The sequence below is a fragment of the Microchirus variegatus genome (assembly GCF_963457635.1).
Source record: "Microchirus variegatus genome assembly, chromosome: 14".
NCBI classification, from domain to species: Eukaryota; Metazoa; Chordata; class Actinopteri; order Pleuronectiformes; family Soleidae; genus Microchirus; species Microchirus variegatus.
The window spans coordinates 25,655,459-25,677,647 of NC_139815.1; the positions used below are offsets into that span (position 1 = coordinate 25,655,459).

The following is a 22,189-nucleotide window of genomic DNA, read 5'->3' on the forward strand; positions in this document are numbered from 1 at the left end:
ATTTTGTTGAGTCCACAAACAAACTTGACTGATTTCTTTGTTATATGAAGCAAAGAAACCAGAAAGTGACCAGATTTAAGAAGAGAAAACCTCAAACCAAGTCCTCTCGGCCCTAATGACACCATTAATGACGTCTGAGGTCTCCTGTGCTTCTGTGTGATTGACCAGAGCTTTGTCCCCCTCAGAGTGTCCACAGCTCCCCCCTGTGGCTCCTGCGGGAGCAGCAGTCATTGTTCTGAGCTTTTCTTTTTTCTTGTCTGTCACAAAAAGCACCTTTTCTTTCTCCTTTCAGGCTGAGAGACAGAGACAGAAAGGATAAATCCTCACACACACACGTGTGACTGAAAAGGAAAACACTGTTTGTTGCCTCCGGTTTGAACTCTGCGTGAGGACACGGGGACAAAACCACCCTGTGCTCAGATTAAAGTGAAAGGATGAAGGCCACTTTTACCCCGTAGTTACTCTCAATTGTGATTTCAGGAGCTGGACACACAGCAGCAGCAGCAGCAGAGCGACTCATCCCTGTGATGACGTTTCACCTCAGATAGAAAAAGGGAAAAAGGTCAATGATTGTTTGAATGTCTGTTGTGTGTCTGCGAAACCTGAAAAACTGAACGTTCAGATACAAACGCGAGTGTTTGACGTCTGTCTGTTTGTATGCTTTTGTGTGTGTGTGTGTGCGAGAGAGTAAATTAATTTATATATATTTTTTAGAAAATGAAAAGCTGTACTATTGTTAAAATAAAAAAAGAAAATAAAAAAAAACAGGACTATGGCCAATAAAGAGTCTCACACATCGGGAAAATAAAGTCACACTCTAAGTCGGCGTCTGCGCTCACTGCCTTAAAAACAAAGACAGGTTCTGTTTCACTGCATTAACACGAGAGAAAACGGCATTTTAAGGCTTTTCCAGTATGGAAAAAAAAGAGAAGACACGCGTGTACAGTTGTTAGTTTCCACAAATATACCAAGTACAAAAAAAAATATTTATTACCTGCATTGGAAGAAATTGTTTACTTATTGAATGTTACCTGTTTATGTAGGAAAAAAAAGTTTAGATGTAATAAAAAGAAAATGCATTCTGTTATTTCTTGGTTTTGTTTGTGACTTCCATCTTTTTTTTTCTCTCTGAGCTGAACACGAGGTGGCAGCAGAGAGTCGCTATGAGCAACTTTAAAAATCACTGCTGCAGAAGCAGTTACGCACGAGTCCTCAGTCACAGTCTTCTTTTCTTTCTTTCTTTCTTTCTTTCTGGCTCCAACACAACAGGTGCAATTTAAATTGAGATTATTAATCAGATGTTTAATCTGGGATTAGACGTGTTTGGGAAGCCTCGCTGTGTGCGCTTCCTCCTTTTACGCACAGAAAGATGGTCATTAATGTTGATGATTAGAGGGGAGGGGGTGACACAGGACAGGAGGGTGGAGCGGTGAGGATGATGGCACCATGTTCTTCACTCCTCACTCAGCTGCCTTTGCTCACAGATGTCTCGGTGTTTTGTCGTGACCTGACAGGATGGCTGAAGACAACGAAAGCGCCTCGTTGAACAGGTCACAGGCGGACGTTGACAGGTTCAGCAACCTGGAGGACATCGACGTGACGGCGGACGGCAGCCCGGTGCTCCGGTTCCTCATCTGCCTCGTCTACTCCGTGGTGTGCGCCGCGGGTCTGATCGGGAACCTGCTCGTCCTCTTCTTCGTCCGCGTGAAAAAGGAGAGGAAAAAGTCCACGGTGAACTTCTTCGTGTTCAACTTGGCGGTGACCGACCTGCAGTTCGTCCTCACGCTGCCCTTCTGGGCCGTGGACACGGCGCTGGACTTCAGCTGGCCGTTTGGGAACGCCATGTGCAAGATCATCCTCTCCATCACGGTGATGAACATGTACGCGAGCGTGTTTTTCCTCACGGCCATGAGTGTGACCCGTTACTGCTCGGTGGCGTCCGCTCTGAAGAACAGCAGCGCGCAGAAATCCTGCTCCGCCAAATGGATATGCGCAATCATTTGGACACTGGCGACTCTGGCGACTGCGCCAACGTCCATTTTCTCCACAGTCAGCAACGTGACCGGGGAGAAGCTGTGTCTGCTCAGGTTCCCGGGTGGACAGAACTCGCTGGCTCTTTATCACATACAGAAGATACTCGTGGGCTTCGTGTTGCCGATGTGCGTCGTGTCCATCAGCTACATCATGCTGCTGCGCTTCATCCGCAAGCGCAGTATGAAAACCAGCAACAGCAAGCGCAGATCGCAGGTCACCAAATCCATCACCATCGTCGTGTTGTCCTTCTTCCTGTGCTGGATGCCAAACCAAGCCATCACTCTGTGGAGCGTCCTGGTCAAGATGAACGTGGCCAACTGGGACAGCGCGTATTACATCGTCCACACGTACGTGTTCCCGCTCACCGTGTGTTTGGCGCACACCAACAGCTGCCTCAACCCGATCATTTACTGCCTCATGAGGAGGGAGTTCAGGAACAAGCTGAAGGATCTGGTTCGCCGAGGATAGATGGTGTTTGGAGAGTGTGCAGGGAAACAGGGGAGCAGTGCGCACCGGTTGCGCATTTGGCACTTCCACCAGTTCTCGTCTTTAATCGTGTGCGTAAATGTAATCTGAGCCGTTTCTACTGAGAAACTACTATGTAAAAAAAATATCACACGTTAAAAAATCCATTAGGTGAGATGTTTCCCTGTTGTCCTGCAGTTTAAGAGACTGCGCGCGTAACTGCACGTGGCACCTTGTTCCTTAGTGGGAAGAGATTCTGAGAGCTTTCGTCACACAAATGTGAATATTTTAATCATATAATCAGCGTCAGACGCTCACTGGTCACTTTATTATGTACACAGGACTCCTTATAAAGCAGAAGAAGTGGAACCTGGTGAGGTCTGCTGCTGCTGCGGCTCATCTCAGTGGCGCACAGACATTTGAGGATAGGTGAGGAAAACAAACCCCCTCAATTTTTAATTACAACAAAGTCACACACGCTTTTGGAGGCAGTATCTTGCGTGTAAAGTTAATTAACATGAACAAAATTAACATTTGACATAATCAAAATATGTAAAAAATGTAATAAAAACAGATACATACATAAATAAGGAGGCTACAGCACAAAACACAGGGGTTCACTTGTGCCTCCTGACATAGCATGTTAATAGTGAAAATACTCTTCTACCTTTATTGTTAAATACACTTCTGTCTCATTTGTTACAACATAAAGTCAGACATACACTTATTATTTTTATAGTTTTTAATCATTTCTATGTGGAAAAATACCATGTAGAGCAGTGAGGTCTCAAACGTTTAACATTTTTATTGTGAACTATATCAACAGAGTCAACAGAGGTTCTTTTATTTTGAAATTCTATGACATATCTATTATATCTTACTACTATGACTACTAATCTTTTTATTGCAACATCATGCTGGAAATATTGTGATGTCATGTTAAGCTCATGTTGCCCACTCCAACTGAATAGTTAACGAGAGTCACTTTTGAGTTTTTCTGCACACAGTTTTAAACCGATCAACGAGGCATTTCCAACTGCTGCTCTCTGGACATTTTCTCCACTTTCAGAACATTCTCTGGTTATAGAAATTCAGGATAAAAGTCAATGCTGGGGTCAGAGCAGAGGGGAAAAGTCTATGACAGGATCAGAACACTTCTCCCAGGGGGGAGAAATTGGTTCGGTTACATTTGACAATGACACTCAAACACGTATTTGATTTGACAGATACATTTTTTTTCACCACACCTTCCTGACACAACCATCCCATTCATCCAGACTTGCACCAGGATGTTTGTGCACTGTGCTCAATGTAGACTGTCTGCTTGGCTACGAGCTGCCAAGCTTAAGAAAACACAAAAACAATAACAGATAAAACATGAAAATATGTACAGGCTTTAATTCTGTTGGACCTCGCACAGCAAAGGAACGGAAATGGAGAGCATGTCGTCTTTAAAGCCACTTTAATCACCCTTTTGAAGGAAGAAACGTGAACTCGTTTGAGCGTCAGCGCGTCGTCTTTGCTGCCCTGCGATTGGCTGATCCGTTATGTGCCGTCGACGCATAATCGACCAAAGGGAATGTATTAAAATGTGACTGAAGAACTCACACGTGAGCCTTGCCTGGAAGCAGAGCGGAGGAGGTTTCTCTCTCTGTGTTCTCTCAGAACAATGAACCTGTGGACTGGAGATAATGAGCAGAGCGCGCACATGGAAACACGCTCTTTATGCTCAGCATCCAGGAAACATCCTTCATCATTCTCAGCCCCTTTGAATATGAGACACATGCACAAAGGTGCCACCTGATGATTTTACAAGCTGCGACACACACGCACACGCACACACACACACACACACACACACACACACACACACACACACACACACACACACACACACACACACACACATTCTTGTACTTGCTGCATACTGAGGACTGTGTTGCTGACAAAGTGAGGACCAGCATTTCCACTTTATAAATCAACACAATTACAAATATCTACTTCATGAATGACATCTATAAAGAACTACTGGTTGCAGTACCATAAAATGTTTGCAGGTGGAGCCCCAGAGCAAAAAGGGCTGGAAAACATTAGTTTGACAAAATTTGACCAAAAGATTTTGGTCCAAAATTTGACCAAAAGATTTTGGTCCAAAATTTGACCAAAAGATTTTGGTCCAAAATTTGACCAAAAGATTTTGGTCCAAAATTTGACCAAAAGATTTTGGTCCAAAATTTGACCAAAAGATTTTGGTCCAAAATTTGACCAAAACATTTTGGTCCAAAATTTGACAAAAAAAAATTTTGGTCCAAAATTTGACAAAAAATTTTTTTTGGTCCAAAATTTGACAAAAAAAAAATTGGTCCAAAAATTGGACCAAAAAAAAAATTGGTCCAAAATTTGACCAAAAACATTTTGGTCCAAAATTTGACAAAAATAAATTTTTGTCCAAAATTTGACAAAAAAAAAATTTTGGTCCAAAATTTGTCAAAAAAAAAATTTCGTCCAAAATTTGACAAAAACGTCATACTATACTATATCGTCTAAAATGTGGGAAATTTTTTTGACAAATTGAGTATAGCATATAGCAACCTCGGGAAGTGATTTCAATGAAAACAAAGTGAGGACCGGCCAAAATGTCCTCACTCCGTAAAAATGACCTCACTTTGTTGGTTAAAAACCCTCACTGGTCCTCAGTATGCTGCAAGTACAAGAACACACACACACACACGCTGGGTGTATTGTGATTGTTTTATTTCAATCAGAATGAGCAGGATGATGTTCTCCCTGTGACAGCACGGACACTGGGCTGCATGTGCCGATCCAATAAGGCAGGAAGGAGCATTTCAGGAGACGGTGGTCGAGTCCATTTATGACCCTGATGTCGTCACTTACTCATCTACATATTCTTACGAGGAGCTTTATTTTTTACATGCTGGACATGTTTATTTATTAGTGTTGCCTGTTTTAAACATTTTATTGTTTTCTTTTTCTTCCTTATGTGTTTTACAGCCATGGTTCTCAAACTGGAGTACGTGCACTGGTGGTACACGACTCAGAGGAAGATCAGAAATACTGTTCTATTGTATATACCAGGGTATTTTATTTAAAATTTTCCATATAATATATGGAATATTTTATCTTGTTCTGTGTATATCGGATAGAAAAACCAACCCTGATCCAGTCGTAGTATCACGTTGAATTGTATATAAGTCTTTAAACAGCCGATAAGTAACAGAATCTGTATAAATGCATGTGTATGTACTGTATATAACTGTGTGTGTGAGCGTATATTTTAAGAGTGACTCAAAAGCATTTCTGTGTCGTCATTATTTGTTGTTGTTGTTGTTGTTGTTTTTGCTTGTGTACTGACTGGACTTTAGAAACACTGGGATTAAATGATGGGATTAAGTGTCATATTTGTGTTTACAGCAGCTCATGTAGGAATTATAATTGAGACAATACTTCAATACTGGTCATTTTTGACCATTGATGAACGTATAAGGCTGTGAACAACACATTTGTGCTGAGTCATTTCAAAGACACAATTCTCCAAGTGTCACAAATATTGTTCTCCCCAAAAAAGCACAACTAAACAGCCCAAACACAAAGACTCAGCTTAAATACATTTGATGATTTTTATTTACAGTTTAACAGTCTGTGCAAAGCATGCGATATAGTATCTTATTTTACATTTTCATCTGTCCCATAGCCGATCCAGTGATTTTTCCCTCTTGTGGATTTTTAACTGACTTTAAATGTAAACATTTTCCTTTATATTTGAGGCATTATAGGAAGAGGTGGGATTTTCTTGTTTTTACTTGTTTGAATGTACAGCTGTGAGTCTGTCGGTTTTATTTTACGATTTGCACCGTTCGCATATTTCAATCGAAAATAAAACCATAAAACATATTAAACTGTTTTTTGAATGGTAATAATTTAATCAACTCGTTCTTTGAATTATAGCTAAAAGAAGAGTTAAGAAAGTGTTGGTTTTGACCATCAAAAATCTGCTTAGTTATTATTAGTTATTCGGTGTCAGGCTGTGACGCACACTCCGGAGCAGAAGGTGGCGGTAGTGCGCCTGTCACGTGAGTTGTCAACCGCAGGGGGGAAGTGAGAGGAAGCAGAACAACAACAACAACAAAAGAAGTGGTTGATTTTCCGATTTTTGGAGGTCGCCCGTGAACGCAGCGCAGCCCCGCGGCTTCGTGGTCAGGTGACCCGCCAGCAAGCAGGCCAGTCTCGGCTTCTCCTTGGCTTCGGCACCGATGTCGGAGGTGTTTGTGACCGGAAGAGATGGACGCTGGCGATGCACGGATTTGATCGGTCAGACAACCGTCCAGCTGAGTCTGTGAATGGCGCCAAAACAGGACCCTAAACCTAAATTTCAAGAAGGTTCGTACGTGGAAACAGCAGCGCTGCTCGAAGAAAGCGTGTGAAGAAGGGGCGGGTTTGTTGTTGTTGTTATTGTTGTCGTCGTCGTTGTCGCAGCCTCACGGGGAAAAAACAAGATAAAGCCCGAATAACCGCAAATACATGCGCGGTATTGACTTAAAACACACGCAGGGTTGACGCATGTAGAGGCTTTTTCACCTAATAACAACGCGTAATGTTGAAATAAGCCGTTGGCGACAGGCTAACGGTTAGCATGTGTACAAATGCTATGTGTCGTTGGGGTGCGGTGTTTAACGATTTTAGGTGGAGGAAAACATCGATATGCGATAATGTTGAATATCGCAGTGACGACATAACTTAGTTGTGATAGATACACACACATTTAAGGACTCGTTGTTGATGTTTTGCTTTGGGATACATGCTAACATGCTGCATGTAGCCACAGACAGTAACTTACACAGACACTGGGGGAAATAACACATTTCAGTTCAACAACTGGGTTTAATGAAGTAATTTAACACGTTTATGTCCCACCTATAACAAAAACATACCCTATTACCAGAGCGAGATGAATAAATAACTGTATTTCCAGTCATTCTTGGTTGTTGTATCTTTTAGTAATATTTTGCTAGCATCACAACATTTAGTGACATGTTTAGCAATATAAGTAGTAACAGTAGTAATATGTAAATGGTTGGCATTTATATTCTGCTAATGCATATATGCATTTATAATATTGATGACCACTTAACAGTAAGGGTGGGAATCACTTTGATGTACATGATACACAGTCCACCAATAATATCATGATACAGCGGTTATGTGATAATCGCTATATTGCTAGGCGATCGTATAGTGATACATCACGATATCGGTCTAACTCTCAAACTCAAATGACCGTCCGGCCTCGAGAACAAACCCTAATGTATTAATATCAAAAACAGACATTTATTTTAAATAACATAAATAGTAGTGTGGACAACTCTAATGAAAATTTGTACCATGTTGCCATTCGTGGCTCGGGCCCTAACAAGCGTAATTTATATATGTCACTGAACGTTGTATACTGTATGATACATTTAGTAATGGGATAATTCTGACCAAATGTCTTATTATTACTGTTCTAAAAAACATTACTAGCAAACATATCTTCTATCACCTCACTGGCAGCTGTGCCTCAGCTACACACTGTGTTTAAAAGACTGTGAGTTCGTGGGCCATGTTTTCATCATAACATGATATTAAGTGGGGGGCTGCATGCAATCGATTGGGGGGTCCGCCAGTTTGAGACCCTTGTCAATCGATATCTGCCCTGATGTGTCGATTATCGTATTACACGAGGAAGGACGACAATATATCACCGAATCAAGATTTTGATCCATTCAGTCATTCACTCGGATATTCGTACAGCACTGAATGCAATTTAAGGGACCAGGGACACAGTGGCATGTAGACGAGTGCTGCCAGGGATCAATCGCACGACCTTCCCCGTTGAATGATGACCTGCTGCCAAACATGTGTTCATAACATGATGATTTTGTCAAATTGAGTTGTAACATCGAAACTGTTATTGTACAAAAATGTGCTCGAATTACACACAAACTTTTTCTATCATACCTACTTGCATGCTGTCGGCACAGCGATCAGGAGCAACATGGGTCATTTGTCTTGTCCAGGGACACATCAACTGGGAATCTCACCCTCAGCCTTCCAGTTTATAGACATATTTTTTTTGAATAGCACTGTGAATCTCAATGTTTCATGACAGGAAATGCATTTTCATTGCCTGAATGTTTATACGCTGTTTTTCTCCCTTTTCTTTCTCCTCTTCGCAGGTGAAAGAGTCCTGTGCTTTCATGGGCCATTGCTGTACGAGGCAAAGGTGTGTTTTAGTGTGTGTGTAATGAGTCAATTATTAACAACAAAATAAATGTCAGCCAATGACTAACTCAGGCCTGTCTCTCTTATTTTACAGTGTGTAAAGATCAGCATAAAGGATAAGCTGATTAAATACTTCATTCATTACAGCGGATGGAACAAAAAGTGAGCAGATTTCCCCCCCCCCATGTTTTTCTACTTTTGCAAGGACACATTTTAGTTCACAATTATCGTTGTGGGGACATTTTTGACAATGATAGTGCGTCATGATTTAGACTTCAGGTCAAGGTTACATGTGTGTCCTTACATTTACAACTCATGTGTTTGTGTGTGAGCCGAGCACAGTATGTTCTGTATGTACGATGTATGGAATAGGCTGTTTATTCTCATCCTGATGGAGTTTTGAGGCTTGAAATGTTGTTCTTTTTACAGCTGGGATGAATGGGTTCCTGAAAGCAGAGTTCTCAAATATGTGGACAGCAACCTTGCGAAACAAAAAGAGCTTCAGAAGGCCAATCAGTAAGTCTACCGCTCTGTGCACAGTATGTACTGTATGTATGACCACTTTGTAAGACTATGTAAGACCTTTTTAGAACCCTTTGCAGAACACTCATACATACTTGGAAATTAAAATAGTAGAAAATCAAGTTCCATGAAGGTGCCATATATGGTTCCTTGTCCATCTTCACCAGGGCTGTAACGATTAATCGATTATTAATTGATGACTAAATTAATCACCTTTTTTTTTTTAAGTGTTTATTTTTAATAATTAAAACAGCTTCTTCAATATTAACATTTTATTGCACCATAACACTGTTTTCATAACATGGAATAATTTTGGCTTGTGGACAAAACAAGACTTTTGAGAACATTTTATTAATACTAACTAATAACTTATAATACAAAAAATAATAATCAACAGGTTAATTGATCATGGAAGTTATTGTTAGTTGCAGCTCTGCGCTTTACAGAAGTGAAGATTCTCACTCTTCTTCTCCTCCACAGGGACCATTATGTTGAGGGAAAGATGAGGGGTTTAGCACCAAGTAAGAAGATTGCTGCCGTGCAGCAGAAAAATGTTGATCTGTAAGTGTTCACGTTGTTCAATCAATCAATAATTAAACACGCTGCAAACACATCATTTACACGGATACACTGTTATAAAGTATCATATTGTTATATGTATGTCCTGAATGATGTCACTCACTCACATCACAATGTTGTTTTGTTTCTGTCTGGGCTCAAAGGAAAGCAAAAAAGGCAAAACAGAAGAGTAAGTAAAAAAATCTTCTTAACTTTTATTTGTATATGGGAGTTCATTTTCATTACTGACTTTAGTTATGATAAGCGAGACTTGAGAGACAGATGGGGACGTTCACCAAAGAGGTAATACAAATCATGAAGTCAAGATAAGATAAAGCTTTAATGCACAAAATTTGAAATATCATCAACTTTGGGTCAGTTAAGACAAGAACAAAGGAGTGGTTTGATGTTTGGAAAGAGCGTGGGATCATGGGAATTGTGGTCTCTCTGCTTTTATACGAGGGGAATTAAACAAACAACACAGATGAGCGGTCAAGATCCATTACTGAACAAATACACACAATAAAATGAAGAAAAAAAAGACAACGCAGGACTTACCAGCAGCACTGGATATTTCCTGCTTTATCTCCTTTCATAGGTGATTTGCCTCGGAAAGTAAAGCAGACAACATTATTAAAAGGCGACCACAATGAAACGGTCCATTACCTTGAATTAGTGCAGTGCCCGTGATTAATGGACAATTTGTCTGTGTGAGAGGGTGCATTTCTGCCGTTATCTCTTATCCAAACACCTCCACAGTTGACACTGCACACACTGGTGATCTTAGCAAGTCATCTGCCAAGTTTGAAGCCTGTTAAGGGTCCCGTCGGACAGTTATGTGATCAACAGTCGTGCAGACGCTCCTTGCATTTGTAGACCGATAATAATACAGATTTCTATGAATGTTGTGTTGGAAACATTGGCTGATATTAGTGGACTGCTCAACAATATATATATAACAATGTTATTTTTCTTTTTAGATATTTTAATGCACAAATGTTGCAAATGACTAATATATTTTTTAAAGGCTAACGTAAACCCCTGATTCTGAAGCTGAGATTTTGGAAAATGCCAACAAGTGGGCTGAGAGCTGAGGAAGGGGGCGTGGTCCTGTTGCTAATTTGACACATGAGAGCAAGATAACAAATTGGTAACTCTGGAGTAGGGGCTGCATGATATACTGAACTAACATGCATATAAGTAGCACACTAGCCCTTTATTAGTAAATATTAAGCACATATTAACACCTTATATACTTCATACAAATCTTAGCGGTAGAATAAGGTTATGTAGAATAAGGTGTTAATACGTGCTTAATGATTACTAATAAACCGCTAGCATGCTACTTATATATGTTAGTAAGCACCTAGTTAATGGTGAATATGTGTTCCCAAATCTAAAGTTTTACCAAGGGTTTATAAAAGTTGGGAGGAGTCTGGGACAACAAGCCTTCAGTTTGCTTCTACAGAGTTCATACGTGATAGGTTGATAACTTCCTCCAGAGCCAGTATTGCGCCGTAATATGAACACCCGTGATGTGGGAAAAAAATGCTTAATCTTGATAATGTGCCGTTGCAGCGTGTGATGGGAATGTTTTTCACGCTGGGGTGCGTATTATAGCACAATACAGCACCGGGTTTAAGTACCTTCACCCTCAGCGCTGCCTCTTAAAGATGGTGAACGAATGGTAATATCACCTGGGGACACAAACATTGCTCGTCTCCTCTTGTAACTCTAAATAAGCCCCTACAAAAATACCCACAAAATCTCGTTCTCTCCCTAAGACATAAAAATAATGTCAAATTATTTAGGAGGAAATGAGACTAGACAGCTTTTGCTCCTGCCGAGGCTATTTCCAGGGTAACAGGGCAAAATACAAATAGGCACGTAGTTGTTTAAAGGACAGTTTCTATAGTCATTACAGTGACAATTCAAGCTCTATTCAATAAACTTAATCTGTTAGGTACCTAAAGATAGTCAATGGATATTTTGTATTGAAGGTAATGGACTGTTTCTTTCCCATTTAATGACTTAATTTGCGTTACAGTGCTGCTGCAATGTTTTACGTAAGGTTTGCCTTTTTAAAATTGTGATAGCTAATGAACTTTTAATGCTCTCGATGATCCTCTGCACTCAATAAAATGTCAGGGCTCTTTAGTGTGAGGCCACAGATGCACTGGCCCTGCAAAGAGAGAGTTCAGAGAGACGACAACAGCCGATTGTTGTGTGGCGTATGCAAGAACAGAACAGTCTAATGGGAAATTGCCAATGCTAGGTCTTTTGCCATTGTTTTACTTTAATTGAAACCCTACTGTGCCTTTAACGCTTAAATGTTTGTTCAAGGCATTTGACGTCACAGCCACAGTCAGTTCCACACAACAATCATAAGAGTTTTTCTCAGTATAGCAGTGTTGAGATCTTGTGTCCCCCGGCGACACAGGAAGTGACTCTTTTTATGTTGAAACAGACAGGCAAAGTGAGATGACTGCTAACAGATTGGACTATGACTGAAAACAAAAAGTGAACTCTGATCTGATCATTTGCAAAGTTCACAGTTTGACAAGACGACCCTAACGCTTCTTGTCCCTGCTCTGCTGCTGCTCTCTCAGTCACATCTGATAGTATTTCATGACAGAGCCTGTTTTCAGATGATAGACACACCGTACAACTAATGTTATAGTGGTTCTGCCCGGGAAGACCAAACTGGGCCAGAATGTGAACTTTAACACCAACAAAAATTAAGAAAATAAATCACCACAGTGCAGCTTTAATGTATGTAAAAGCACCAGTACATATTGGACTCACTCATTGCTACAGATAATGACATCCAGAGAGCAATCAACAGTGCATCTTGTAATTGTAAAACAAATAAATGAACTATGAAGTGTGTTAAAATGAATAGAAGACTGTTAATGACTCTGATGGACGTGGACACAATGCTTGACTTAAGTTAGAAAATGCGTCAAAGTACCCAGAATTAAATTGAATCAGCTGGAAGCTTCATTTAAATACAGAACACACGGCACACTGTTGTTTACCTGCTCATCCATTTAGCCTTGAAGCAGCGTCTCATTGGGGGGAAGTAGCCATCGATCATTCTAGTTAAATAAATGAAAAAAAAACATTTAATTGAACAACCTACGAAACTGATCTCACAGAGTTTTTACTCGACCGTTAACCTTCACTTCTTAATGCATTTTAAAAAGCTGTAATCGGTGTCTTGTTTAGCCCCAGGGCCGGGTGAAGGCACCAGCAGCGGAGAAACGGGGCCACAGGGACCACGGAAGAAGAGGGCTCGGGTGGATCCTACTGTCGAGAGTGTATGTAGAATCATCATCACTTCTTGACCCACAGGGAAAATCCTCCTGACAGTTGCTTATATGAATGAAGATGAGACAATATTCCCACGTCACAGTAAAACATCCATAATATTTCCAAGGGTCTTTGTGCACATGCTCCACGTCGTCGTCGTCTCTATTTTTTGGTGTGTTTCTGTTGCAGCACATACAGGCCTGGCATAACATATATATGTACTACAGCGGTTTGACAGCATTTTTGCTGGGTTTTGTGTGTTTGAAGACATTTCATGAACGTTTCTGTGAAGATACTGTAGGGGTGAAAAAACTGAAAATTCCAATTGATATAGACAGTAGACTTTTGGCTTAGACTTCTTATGTTCACGTAAAAACTGATTTCACAGTGTAATGACGATGGGGGAACACGATTTGCATTTATTTATGTCCACGAGAGAAGCGCAATCTGTATCCAAACAAGAGAATATCATTTATGATACTCTGCTTTGTACCCAGGACAGGTAGTGTTTGCTCTCTATACCCACTGTACCCAAGATGAAGGACATGCAGTTTTTCTTTTCTTCTCTGTCAGTCTACTTAAGGACAAAAGAAAGCTATAAATATCAATGGTTTGAGTGTGTGTGCGTGTGTGTGTGTGTGTTTGACCTTCCAGGAGGATATGTTCACAAACCGCGTGGAAGTAAAGGTGAAGATTCCCGAGGAGCTGAAGCCCTGGTTGGTTGACGACTGGGACCTCATCACGCGACAAAAACAGGTTTTTTTTTTAAATAACAGCCACAAACACGTCGTACGTCATATTTGTTTTGTGTTCGTTTTATACATTGTGTACATTTGACTTGAAATGTGAATTTTCCGTTGCTTTCAGTTGTTTCATCTGCCTGCTAAGAAGAGCGTAGAGACCGTCCTGGAGGACTATTCAAACTACAAGAAATCAAAAGGAAACTCGGACAATAAGTAAGAAAAGCACCTATACTGTAGAGAAACTCAGTGTCGCTGCATTTGTGTGACAAGTTCATGATTACGTATTCTTATCCTTATGTGTTTATCCAAGAGTGAACACCAGACACAGTCTGATGCAATTTCCACAGTGTGATAATAACTGTCGTACCTAAATTAACCTTATGCTGCTGGTATGCCCACATCTTGTTGAATTTCTTTTCTTTTCTGTCAGACTACCATTTTATTGCAGATGAGGTAAAAAAAAACAAAAAAACAATACTTGTAATGATTGGATATTTGATTTAAATTAAAGATAAAATCACTGAAAAATATACACTTAGAATAGACAAATAATATTGCCTCTTACAGGTTTTCAATACAGTACAATACAATACAGAGCGTCAGAGCATGACAAAAACATCAGAAACTGAACTAGAGAGAGTGCAAAACTTACGCCAAGGCCGCTCAGTCTCCCGCAATCAAATTGTTAGCCGTAGAAGCACACAAAAGAAGTCGGTTCACAAAAGAATAACACAATAGAGACAGAACATGTTAAATTCAGGCTCGTACATTTCATTTTATTATTTATTTGCTCTGACGGCTTGAATAATTGAATATTTTGACATTTGTGTATAGTAGGAAGACTCAAACTTCCTCACAAAAAATGGAATCATTTCTTCCTTTGGCCATAACATACTGGCGAACTGTCCAGGGTGTACCCCGCCTATCGCCCAATGTCTGCTGAGATAGGCACAGCAGCCCCCGTGACCCTCTGGTGGAGGATAAAGCGGTAGATAATGGATGGATGGATGGCCATAACATAGAGTACATCACCAGACAAACTTTCTCTCCGTACTTTTTGAGTTCTATGAATAAACCCTGTGGTCTGATTTCCTGTCTCAAGCACGTCTTTTAACAAATACAAGAGCAGTGATTCTTCTTCTAGGTTTCTCACGAAATCGCTCTCTGGAGGAAATGCGTGACTTCTCTCCTCTCGCTTCACTTAGGGAGTACGCCGTTAACGAAGTGGTGGCGGGGATTCGTGAGTACTTCGGCGTTATGCTGGGCACGCAGCTGCTGTACAAATTCGAGAGGCCGCAGTACGCCGAGATCCTGGCTGAACACCCGGACATGCCCATGTCTCAGGTCTACGGTGCTCCGCACTTGCTGCGCCTGTTTGGTAGGGACCCTGAACACACACACAACCACAACCAGCTTAATCCTAACCCTTAGCACAATTCACATCTTACCCCTAACTTTAACCACAGAAATGAGGACTAAGTTTTCACTGTTTCCCCCAAAGGAGTGAAAATAATTTAAAGATTACTTGATAAACACACTTAAAACTGCAGTACATCCATTTGTCATAGATTAAATCAGCTCCACACAACTCTCTGTGTTTCTCAGCGTAGCTCTGTTTTAATCTCCCCCCGTGATGATTCTGCACTGCACACAGGAAGGGATTTGTTCCATTTCAAGACAGACGGAGCTGAACGTACGGCCCGACAGAGGCAGCATAATAACATCAACAACAACAACAAAAATGTGACGCACTGCAGCTTTAACTCCATTCACACATAGGTTTGGTTACTAGGAAGTGATGAGTGGGTCTCAGATGTCCCACGACAAACTGACAGGGCGGGGTCGTCTGACAGTGAACTGTGAGAATAGATTAGTCATCACACAGGTATTTTTTCTTGAACTGTTGTTTGAACTGTCGTAAATCTCCCTTTAATGTGTCACGTTCAGCAGCTACACTCAGTTATACACAATAGGAGTTCCTCTGAAAATGTAATATAATACGCATGATATATAAGTCAGAGCGTGTCCGTCCTGAGTGTGACAAAGTTCAGTTTGTGTTGTTGCTGCTGTGTTACGTAGAGTTTCATTTGAGATCATTGTAGAAATGATAGTTTTTGGTGCCTTTAATACAACTGTGCTTTCTTGTTACTCCTGTCTTTTTTGTTTTGCGTCTATTATTTAGTAAATATGCTGTTTTTTGAGTGACTTTATAAATGTTTTATTTTATTTTATCATGTAACTACTATATATCTAGACAGACGCACCATGATTCCTTTGCATCAAATTATATGAGTATGTATTCTGAAGCATTTTTCCTACATAGCCGGACTGATTTCTTTCCTTCTTGCAGACTTACTTTCATAATATACAAAAAAGACAGACAAAAAAAAATAAAAGCAAACACACAATAGAAAGAGAGTTTTTTTACGAAGGCATTTATACCCCGTGTTTCCAAAGCTGGGGACGTGCTACATGTGTCACCATACGTAATGCTTGTCAGTATTTTTTTTAAAATAACTCTATTTTCAGACTCATTGAGTCGACAAATACATTTGCGTTTCCTAAAACCATCTGTAACGTGTTGACTCGAGCATTCGCAAACACTTCACTGGCACTAGTCCATCTGGGCCTTTTTAACAAGAGTCTTTGAGCATCATTATACGCCTCTTACAGTCTCTGAAGGCTTCCTTTAGAGCGTCGCTCCATCACCGAAGGAACCAAATTACCGCGACGGCACATTGCATTGCATGAGCGTATAAACATGCAACACTGACAATAAATGTCCTCGTCGTCTGCCCGGTCCATCTGGTCTAAAAATGTACAAGATACTTCGCAACACTTAAAAGTCAGGAAATATTTATCTTCCTTATAATTAAAACACTTTCAGTGGGATTATATGTAACGTCGTGTTGTTCAACGTACACAGGAAACACATCGAGTCATACTTCCAATCAGTCCTGCACAGTCTGGTGAGCACACCAACAAGACAACCATCTAACCATACATTTAGGCACACCTGCTTGGTTCTATGGTTCACACGATCAAAAGCCTTAGAGACATCTAAAAACAATCATAAACACAGAACAAGGGTGCTGTGTTGTATTTACATTTTAATAGTTGTACTTTTTTTTTACTGCGGTGAGCTCAACGGTGATTGGACAAATGTGTCACTTCCATGGAAGCTCAGCTTCTCTTCCCATATAGTATAGATCAGGGGTCTGCAACCTTTACTATGAAAAGAGCCATTTTTGTCCGCTATCCACCCAAATAAAATTATTCTGGAGCCACAAAACCCATTTGACCCATAACATTAAGATTATATCACATATAACTTTTTTATACAGATATGCTACATACAAAATAATGAGTTTGTTGCATTAAGAACTACAAAAATAAAACTGTTCACATTTCATTGCTGTTTACAGCCAACATTTTATTTAAGTGGAGAAAAAAAATTACTTTGGAATAAAACGCAGAATTCCATTCCGTTCGTGTAAATTAAAATTTTAATTAAAAGTAACTCACTTTGAAATAGATAATGCAATATTTGGAGTACAGTACAGATGCAGTAAATATGTGGGTCCAAAAATGGACAGGACATTGGATGTGATGCACAAAATGCACATTTTATCACCTTGATTTCTAAATATTAGGTGTTCACTTTGAAAGAAGAGAATGAATATGAAATAAAAATTAACTTTTTTATTTAAAGTTACTACAAAGGAGCCACAACAGAAGGCCTGACGAGCCACATGTGGCTCTAGAGCCGCGGGTTGCAGACCCCTGGTATAGATGGTCATTATGTGTTATTCGCTCGGCGATATAGCCCATTTTCATTTGATAAAAACACTGTTATAGCATTTTAGTTTTACGTAATTATTGCGTTCCCTTATTCTAGTTGTTTGTTAGTTTGCAGAAGAATCAGCAACCGCCACTGTTACTTACTTATTCCTTTGAGACGTATGAGATGCATTATATCATATATATCAGTGCCATGTCGTAATAATTGCGGCTGCAAAAGTTAATAATTTATTGACTGATAAATAAATTACTCGCCATCGCTTTTGATGTTCACTTAAACAGTTTGAGTTGTGGACCTTTACAAACTTTAAAAACAACTCCTGATTTCAACTTTTTAAAATGTGAATATGCTGCTTTCTTTCCTACTCTTGAAAGTTAATTAAGATTAACTAAGAAAAGTGTTTCATCGATCCATCTAGAGAACAGAATTGTCGACACTATGTAAATTATTATAGTACAATTGAATTCACACTGCAGTAGTGATGTAGTCATGATTGCTGTGAAAAAAACAACAACAACAATATAGATGTTTCTTTAATGGAGCGTCAATATTTCCTTCCCTTATTGTGCCTGTAAAACATTTTTATTGTGTTTAAAGCAAAAACACCTTTATCTAAAATCCATAAAAAGTCATCTCGGTAAATTAAGTTACATGAAAGTAACAAGAAACTTTCTTGTTTTCCATCAGTGAAACACTTTTTTACACTCAACAGTGTTTTTGTTCCTCTCACAGTTCGCATCGGAGCCATGCTGGCCTACACGCCGCTGGACGAGAAGAGTCTGGCTTTGCTGCTCAGCTACCTTCAAGATTTCCTCAAGTAAGTCTCAACTCCCACCACACCTCGGCAGATTCACGCTCGAGTGACTCTCAAACGTCACGCTGCATCCACCGCCGTATTAGTGCAGCCAGGCTTGTTGCGAATCCTCCAAACATTAGTCATGAAATTGATAATTTTTTTTGCTCAGACTGACTGAGACTGTTATCGAATAATAATAAAAAAATAACCCCAAGCATTTCCCAGATGACTTGTGTGTAACGATTCATTTTCTTTTCTGTTACGATAAATTATGGAAACTTTAAATCTAAAAAGACAGAGCGGCTGATCAAAGTGAATGAGATTCTCCATTGTTTGAATTGTGGCACAGCATGACATTCATTCATTGTCCACTAGGGGTGGGAATCGCCAGAGAAGCCACGGTACGATATAGCGCGATATTCAAGTCACGATAGGATATTGCAAAATAGTTCATATTTGTGAAATCATATATCGCGATTAATGTTGGGCACGTTAATGGCGGTTAACAGTGTCAACATTAACGCATTATGCGTTTCAATGCTCTTTTCGTTTAATAAACGGACCACTACAGGTCGACTGTAGGCGTTCTAACGGCGCTAACGGAGCTAACTGGTAAATGGTGCCTGGACTCCGGTGCCGCGGCACATAAACATGATGTCACACGCGTCTTTCTCCGGTCAGTCATCATGGGAACGTGTCGTGGGTTAACGTGCGTTAATATTGACGCTGTTAATCGCCACTGACGCGTTAAAGCGCCCAGCACTAATTGCGATTTACTTGTACAACAGCTCTAGTGAGTAAGAGTGAACACTTGGCACCCTCTAGTGGACTGGAACGTCAATTCAGTTTTCTCAACGCCAATCCACAAAGTTTAATGTTTTTTTGGTAACATCAGTTAAAAAATGATATGCCTTAAAAAGAAACGATACTTGGTGTCTCAAAAGCGATAGAATATCACTCCGCGAAATATCGAGACATTTCACCGTATGACTGATTTTATGTCTGCCTATAAGATAACGTCACGGCGGTTTCGTGCAGCCGTGCTGTGACGACCTCCGTCCATGTTGCGGAGGTGCTATAGTGATGGAAAACGACGTCGCTGGTACCAAACTGAGTCGAGTTGAGTACAGCAAATTAGGGGGAGAACATGTAAACTCCACACAGAAAGGCCCATCAGACGGACCTTCTTGCTGCGAGGCAACAATGCTAGCCACAACTCTGCTGTGTGACCCTAATAGCATGGCATCTTTTTATTTGTCTCAAAAGTCAAGAAAGTAAAGTAGCCAAAAGTTTTCCCAAAGTTCTAAGCCTGTCACAGAAACACACACAGATATACAAAAACCAACAAGGGCAAAACCAAAATCAGTATGATGAACACTGAAGGGCAAATTGTTTTGCTGCTTCTAACAAAGGAAAAAAAGAAAGAAAAAAAAAGAAACCACTGCTCCATGGTGACAAAATGTCATATTTCCTCCAGGTACCTGGCAAAGAATTCATCCACCCTCTTCAGTGCCACTGACTACGAGGTTGCTCCCCCAGAGTATCACCGCAAGGCTGTCTGAGAGCTCTCAGCACAGAGTCGCTCCTATTCAAGCATGTCACACCATTCTCCCCAAACACATGTAAAATATCCATCGCCTCCCTTCTGAGTGCAGACTTCGATGAGATTTTTTCACTTGAACCGATGCACTTACTCCTCAGTGGTCTCAGGAGCTTGTTACATTTGAAAAGTCCAATATGTTTTTTGTTTTTTTTTGCTCAGCCTCTCTTTTTTTCTCCCTTTGTCATTTCCCTCTCACTTCTTTGACACAAGGAAAAAACAACGAGACGTTAGCATCCACGGGCAGCTCCGTGGCGTTTATAGGTGCATTCCATCGGATATTTGTTATTGTTGCATGCGTGTATTTATTAGTGTTTCTTTTGCCACATGACGTGCAGTTAGCGGCTCATGTTTTTGTACTTGTATCGTGTGTATTTGTATCAATTTTGTAAAAAAAAAGAAAAGAAAAAAAAAGACGTTTTTACACAATCTTGTGACTTCTTGTTCACGTCTTTAAATTTTGTTTCCACTTCTCTCAGGTGAAATAAGCTGGAAATAAAGCGAGGCTCACGGCTCGCAGTTCACACACAGCTCAGCCCACAACCGTACGTCAGCACATCTGACATGAAAGACTTCAAAGGGCCTATAGAATACGATTTAATATTCCTCTGAAATAGACGGGAGCAAAAAAACAATCACGACAATTCTTATGATTGATGTGCCCCACAAAGAAAACTATCATTTGACATTACAAAACATTTTAAGAGACGCCTGAACAAAGAATTCTGACTGTGTCTGAAAGAAAATCCACATGATTCCAATCCTATAAATTAGGAAATAAGTCTAAATGTTTTCAACTTCATTTGTAAATGCTAATGCACAACAAATGTGATGTTAAAGGTCCAGTGTGTAAAATTTAGGTGACATTATTTTTAATTTGGCAGAAATTGAAGATATTTTTTTTTTACGTGCGACATCATCGGATTGTACGAATTGCCTAATTTTTTTCCCCATTACCCCAGAATGAACCTTATATTTTTATATCAGGAGCCCCAGTGTTTTTACAGTAGAAATAAATGTTAAAAAGGCACATTTACTGTAAAATGTAAAGTACTTAAAAAAAAAAAAAAGACCAGGGCATAAACTGCAAATACTAAGTTAAAGTAATTAAATAATGTGGCTCCACAGTAAATTACAGTTAAGATTCCAAGTGATTGACCGTGTCTCAGGTTTAATATGATTGCACAATGACTTATTCAGTTATTTATTTCACTCTCAATTGACTCGAGGCCTATAGTGGTGGGTATAATAAAGCCAGTCGAGAAAAGTTATATCACAATATTCCATCAAATTCCAGCAATAAGGACATGTTTTGATGATATTTTACATCGAAACAAAACTGTTGGATGCGTAAAGAGATATCGATTACGATGAAATGAATCTATAAATATGAAAAACAAATATAAGTGTTGGGCCGCACGTATGAGACGTCTGATGTGCAGACTTTCTCGTCAATGTTTTCTCGACCTGTGTGACCGTGAATTAAGCAACTCTTCCTCAGAATGTGTGAATTATTTATTTATTTTCTTAAATGAATAGCTGACTTATCAGGAATTCACGTCACCGCACGAAACAATTCCCAGACGCGCGTCGGTGGCATCCGTATGTAGTCGCTTTCCTTTCACACTGTACCTCATGCAAAAGTCATTTTAGTCGTTTGCTAAACGACGTTTAATACACGACCGTGCATTCCAGTCACGTACGTCGTCCATGTTAAGCTAATCGCGGCCTCTCTCTGGGAACGAGGAAGAGAATTGTCGTTGACATTTAGTCATTAATTGCGCCTGGATAATCATGTGCCGCCAGGGCAGTGAGCGTTCAGCCTTTACGGCGCTGAAGAGCACCGACCGCTCCATGGCAACTCCATAGTAACACCATGGTAACACTGTTGCAATGGAGTCATAGCTTGAGGCCACAGACACGTTTGACAGCATGTAGGATTTAGTTAAATATGTCCTTAATGTGGCCGATGGCTCTTAACAAAGAGAAGAGGGAGTGCAACATTCTATTATTTCACCTCTGACATGAACAAGCCAAGAGAACTGCTGCTCACTGGATACTTTCTCTCTGTTTACGGA

At 40.1% G+C, this 22,189-nt stretch overlaps 2 protein-coding genes across 2 annotated transcripts; both read left to right on the forward strand.

Annotated features, from left to right (window-relative positions):
* Positions 1–1,515: 1,515 nt before the first annotated feature.
* rxfp3.3a1 (relaxin family peptide receptor 3.3a1) lies at positions 1,516–2,502 on the forward strand (the record flags this gene model as incomplete). Its single annotated transcript, XM_083900942.1, has 1 exon — positions 1,516–2,502. One exon carries the CDS (start codon positions 1,516–1,518, stop codon positions 2,500–2,502), a length of 987 nt encoding a protein of 328 aa, XP_083757068.1.
* A 4,263-nt stretch (positions 2,503–6,765) lies between these two features.
* LOC310936965 (mortality factor 4-like protein 1) lies at positions 6,766–20,477 on the forward strand. Its single transcript, XM_083901137.1, has 12 exons — positions 6,766–6,897; positions 8,733–8,779; positions 8,873–8,940; positions 9,208–9,294; positions 9,781–9,861; positions 10,023–10,048; positions 13,087–13,178; positions 13,825–13,926; positions 14,038–14,126; positions 15,119–15,291; positions 18,448–18,532; positions 19,989–20,477. Exons 1-12 carry the CDS (start codon positions 6,858–6,860, stop codon positions 20,071–20,073), a joined length of 975 nt encoding a protein of 324 aa, XP_083757263.1. The 5' UTR covers positions 6,766–6,857; the 3' UTR covers positions 20,074–20,477.
* The last annotated feature ends 1,712 nt before the right edge of the window (positions 20,478–22,189 follow it).

Bases quoted from the DNA above. Each gene is read 5' to 3' on its own strand.
- LOC310936965 (XM_083901137.1), top strand. From the start codon at position 6,858: ATGGCGCCAAAACAGGACCCTAAACCTAAATTTCAAGAAG. The intron at 9,862-10,022 runs GTAAGTGTTCAC...CTGGGCTCAAAG, and splicing joins CAGCAGAAAAATGTTGATCT to GAAAGCAAAAAAGGCAAAAC. The intron at 13,179-13,824 runs GTATGTAGAATC...TTGACCTTCCAG, and splicing joins TGGATCCTACTGTCGAGAGT to GAGGATATGTTCACAAACCG.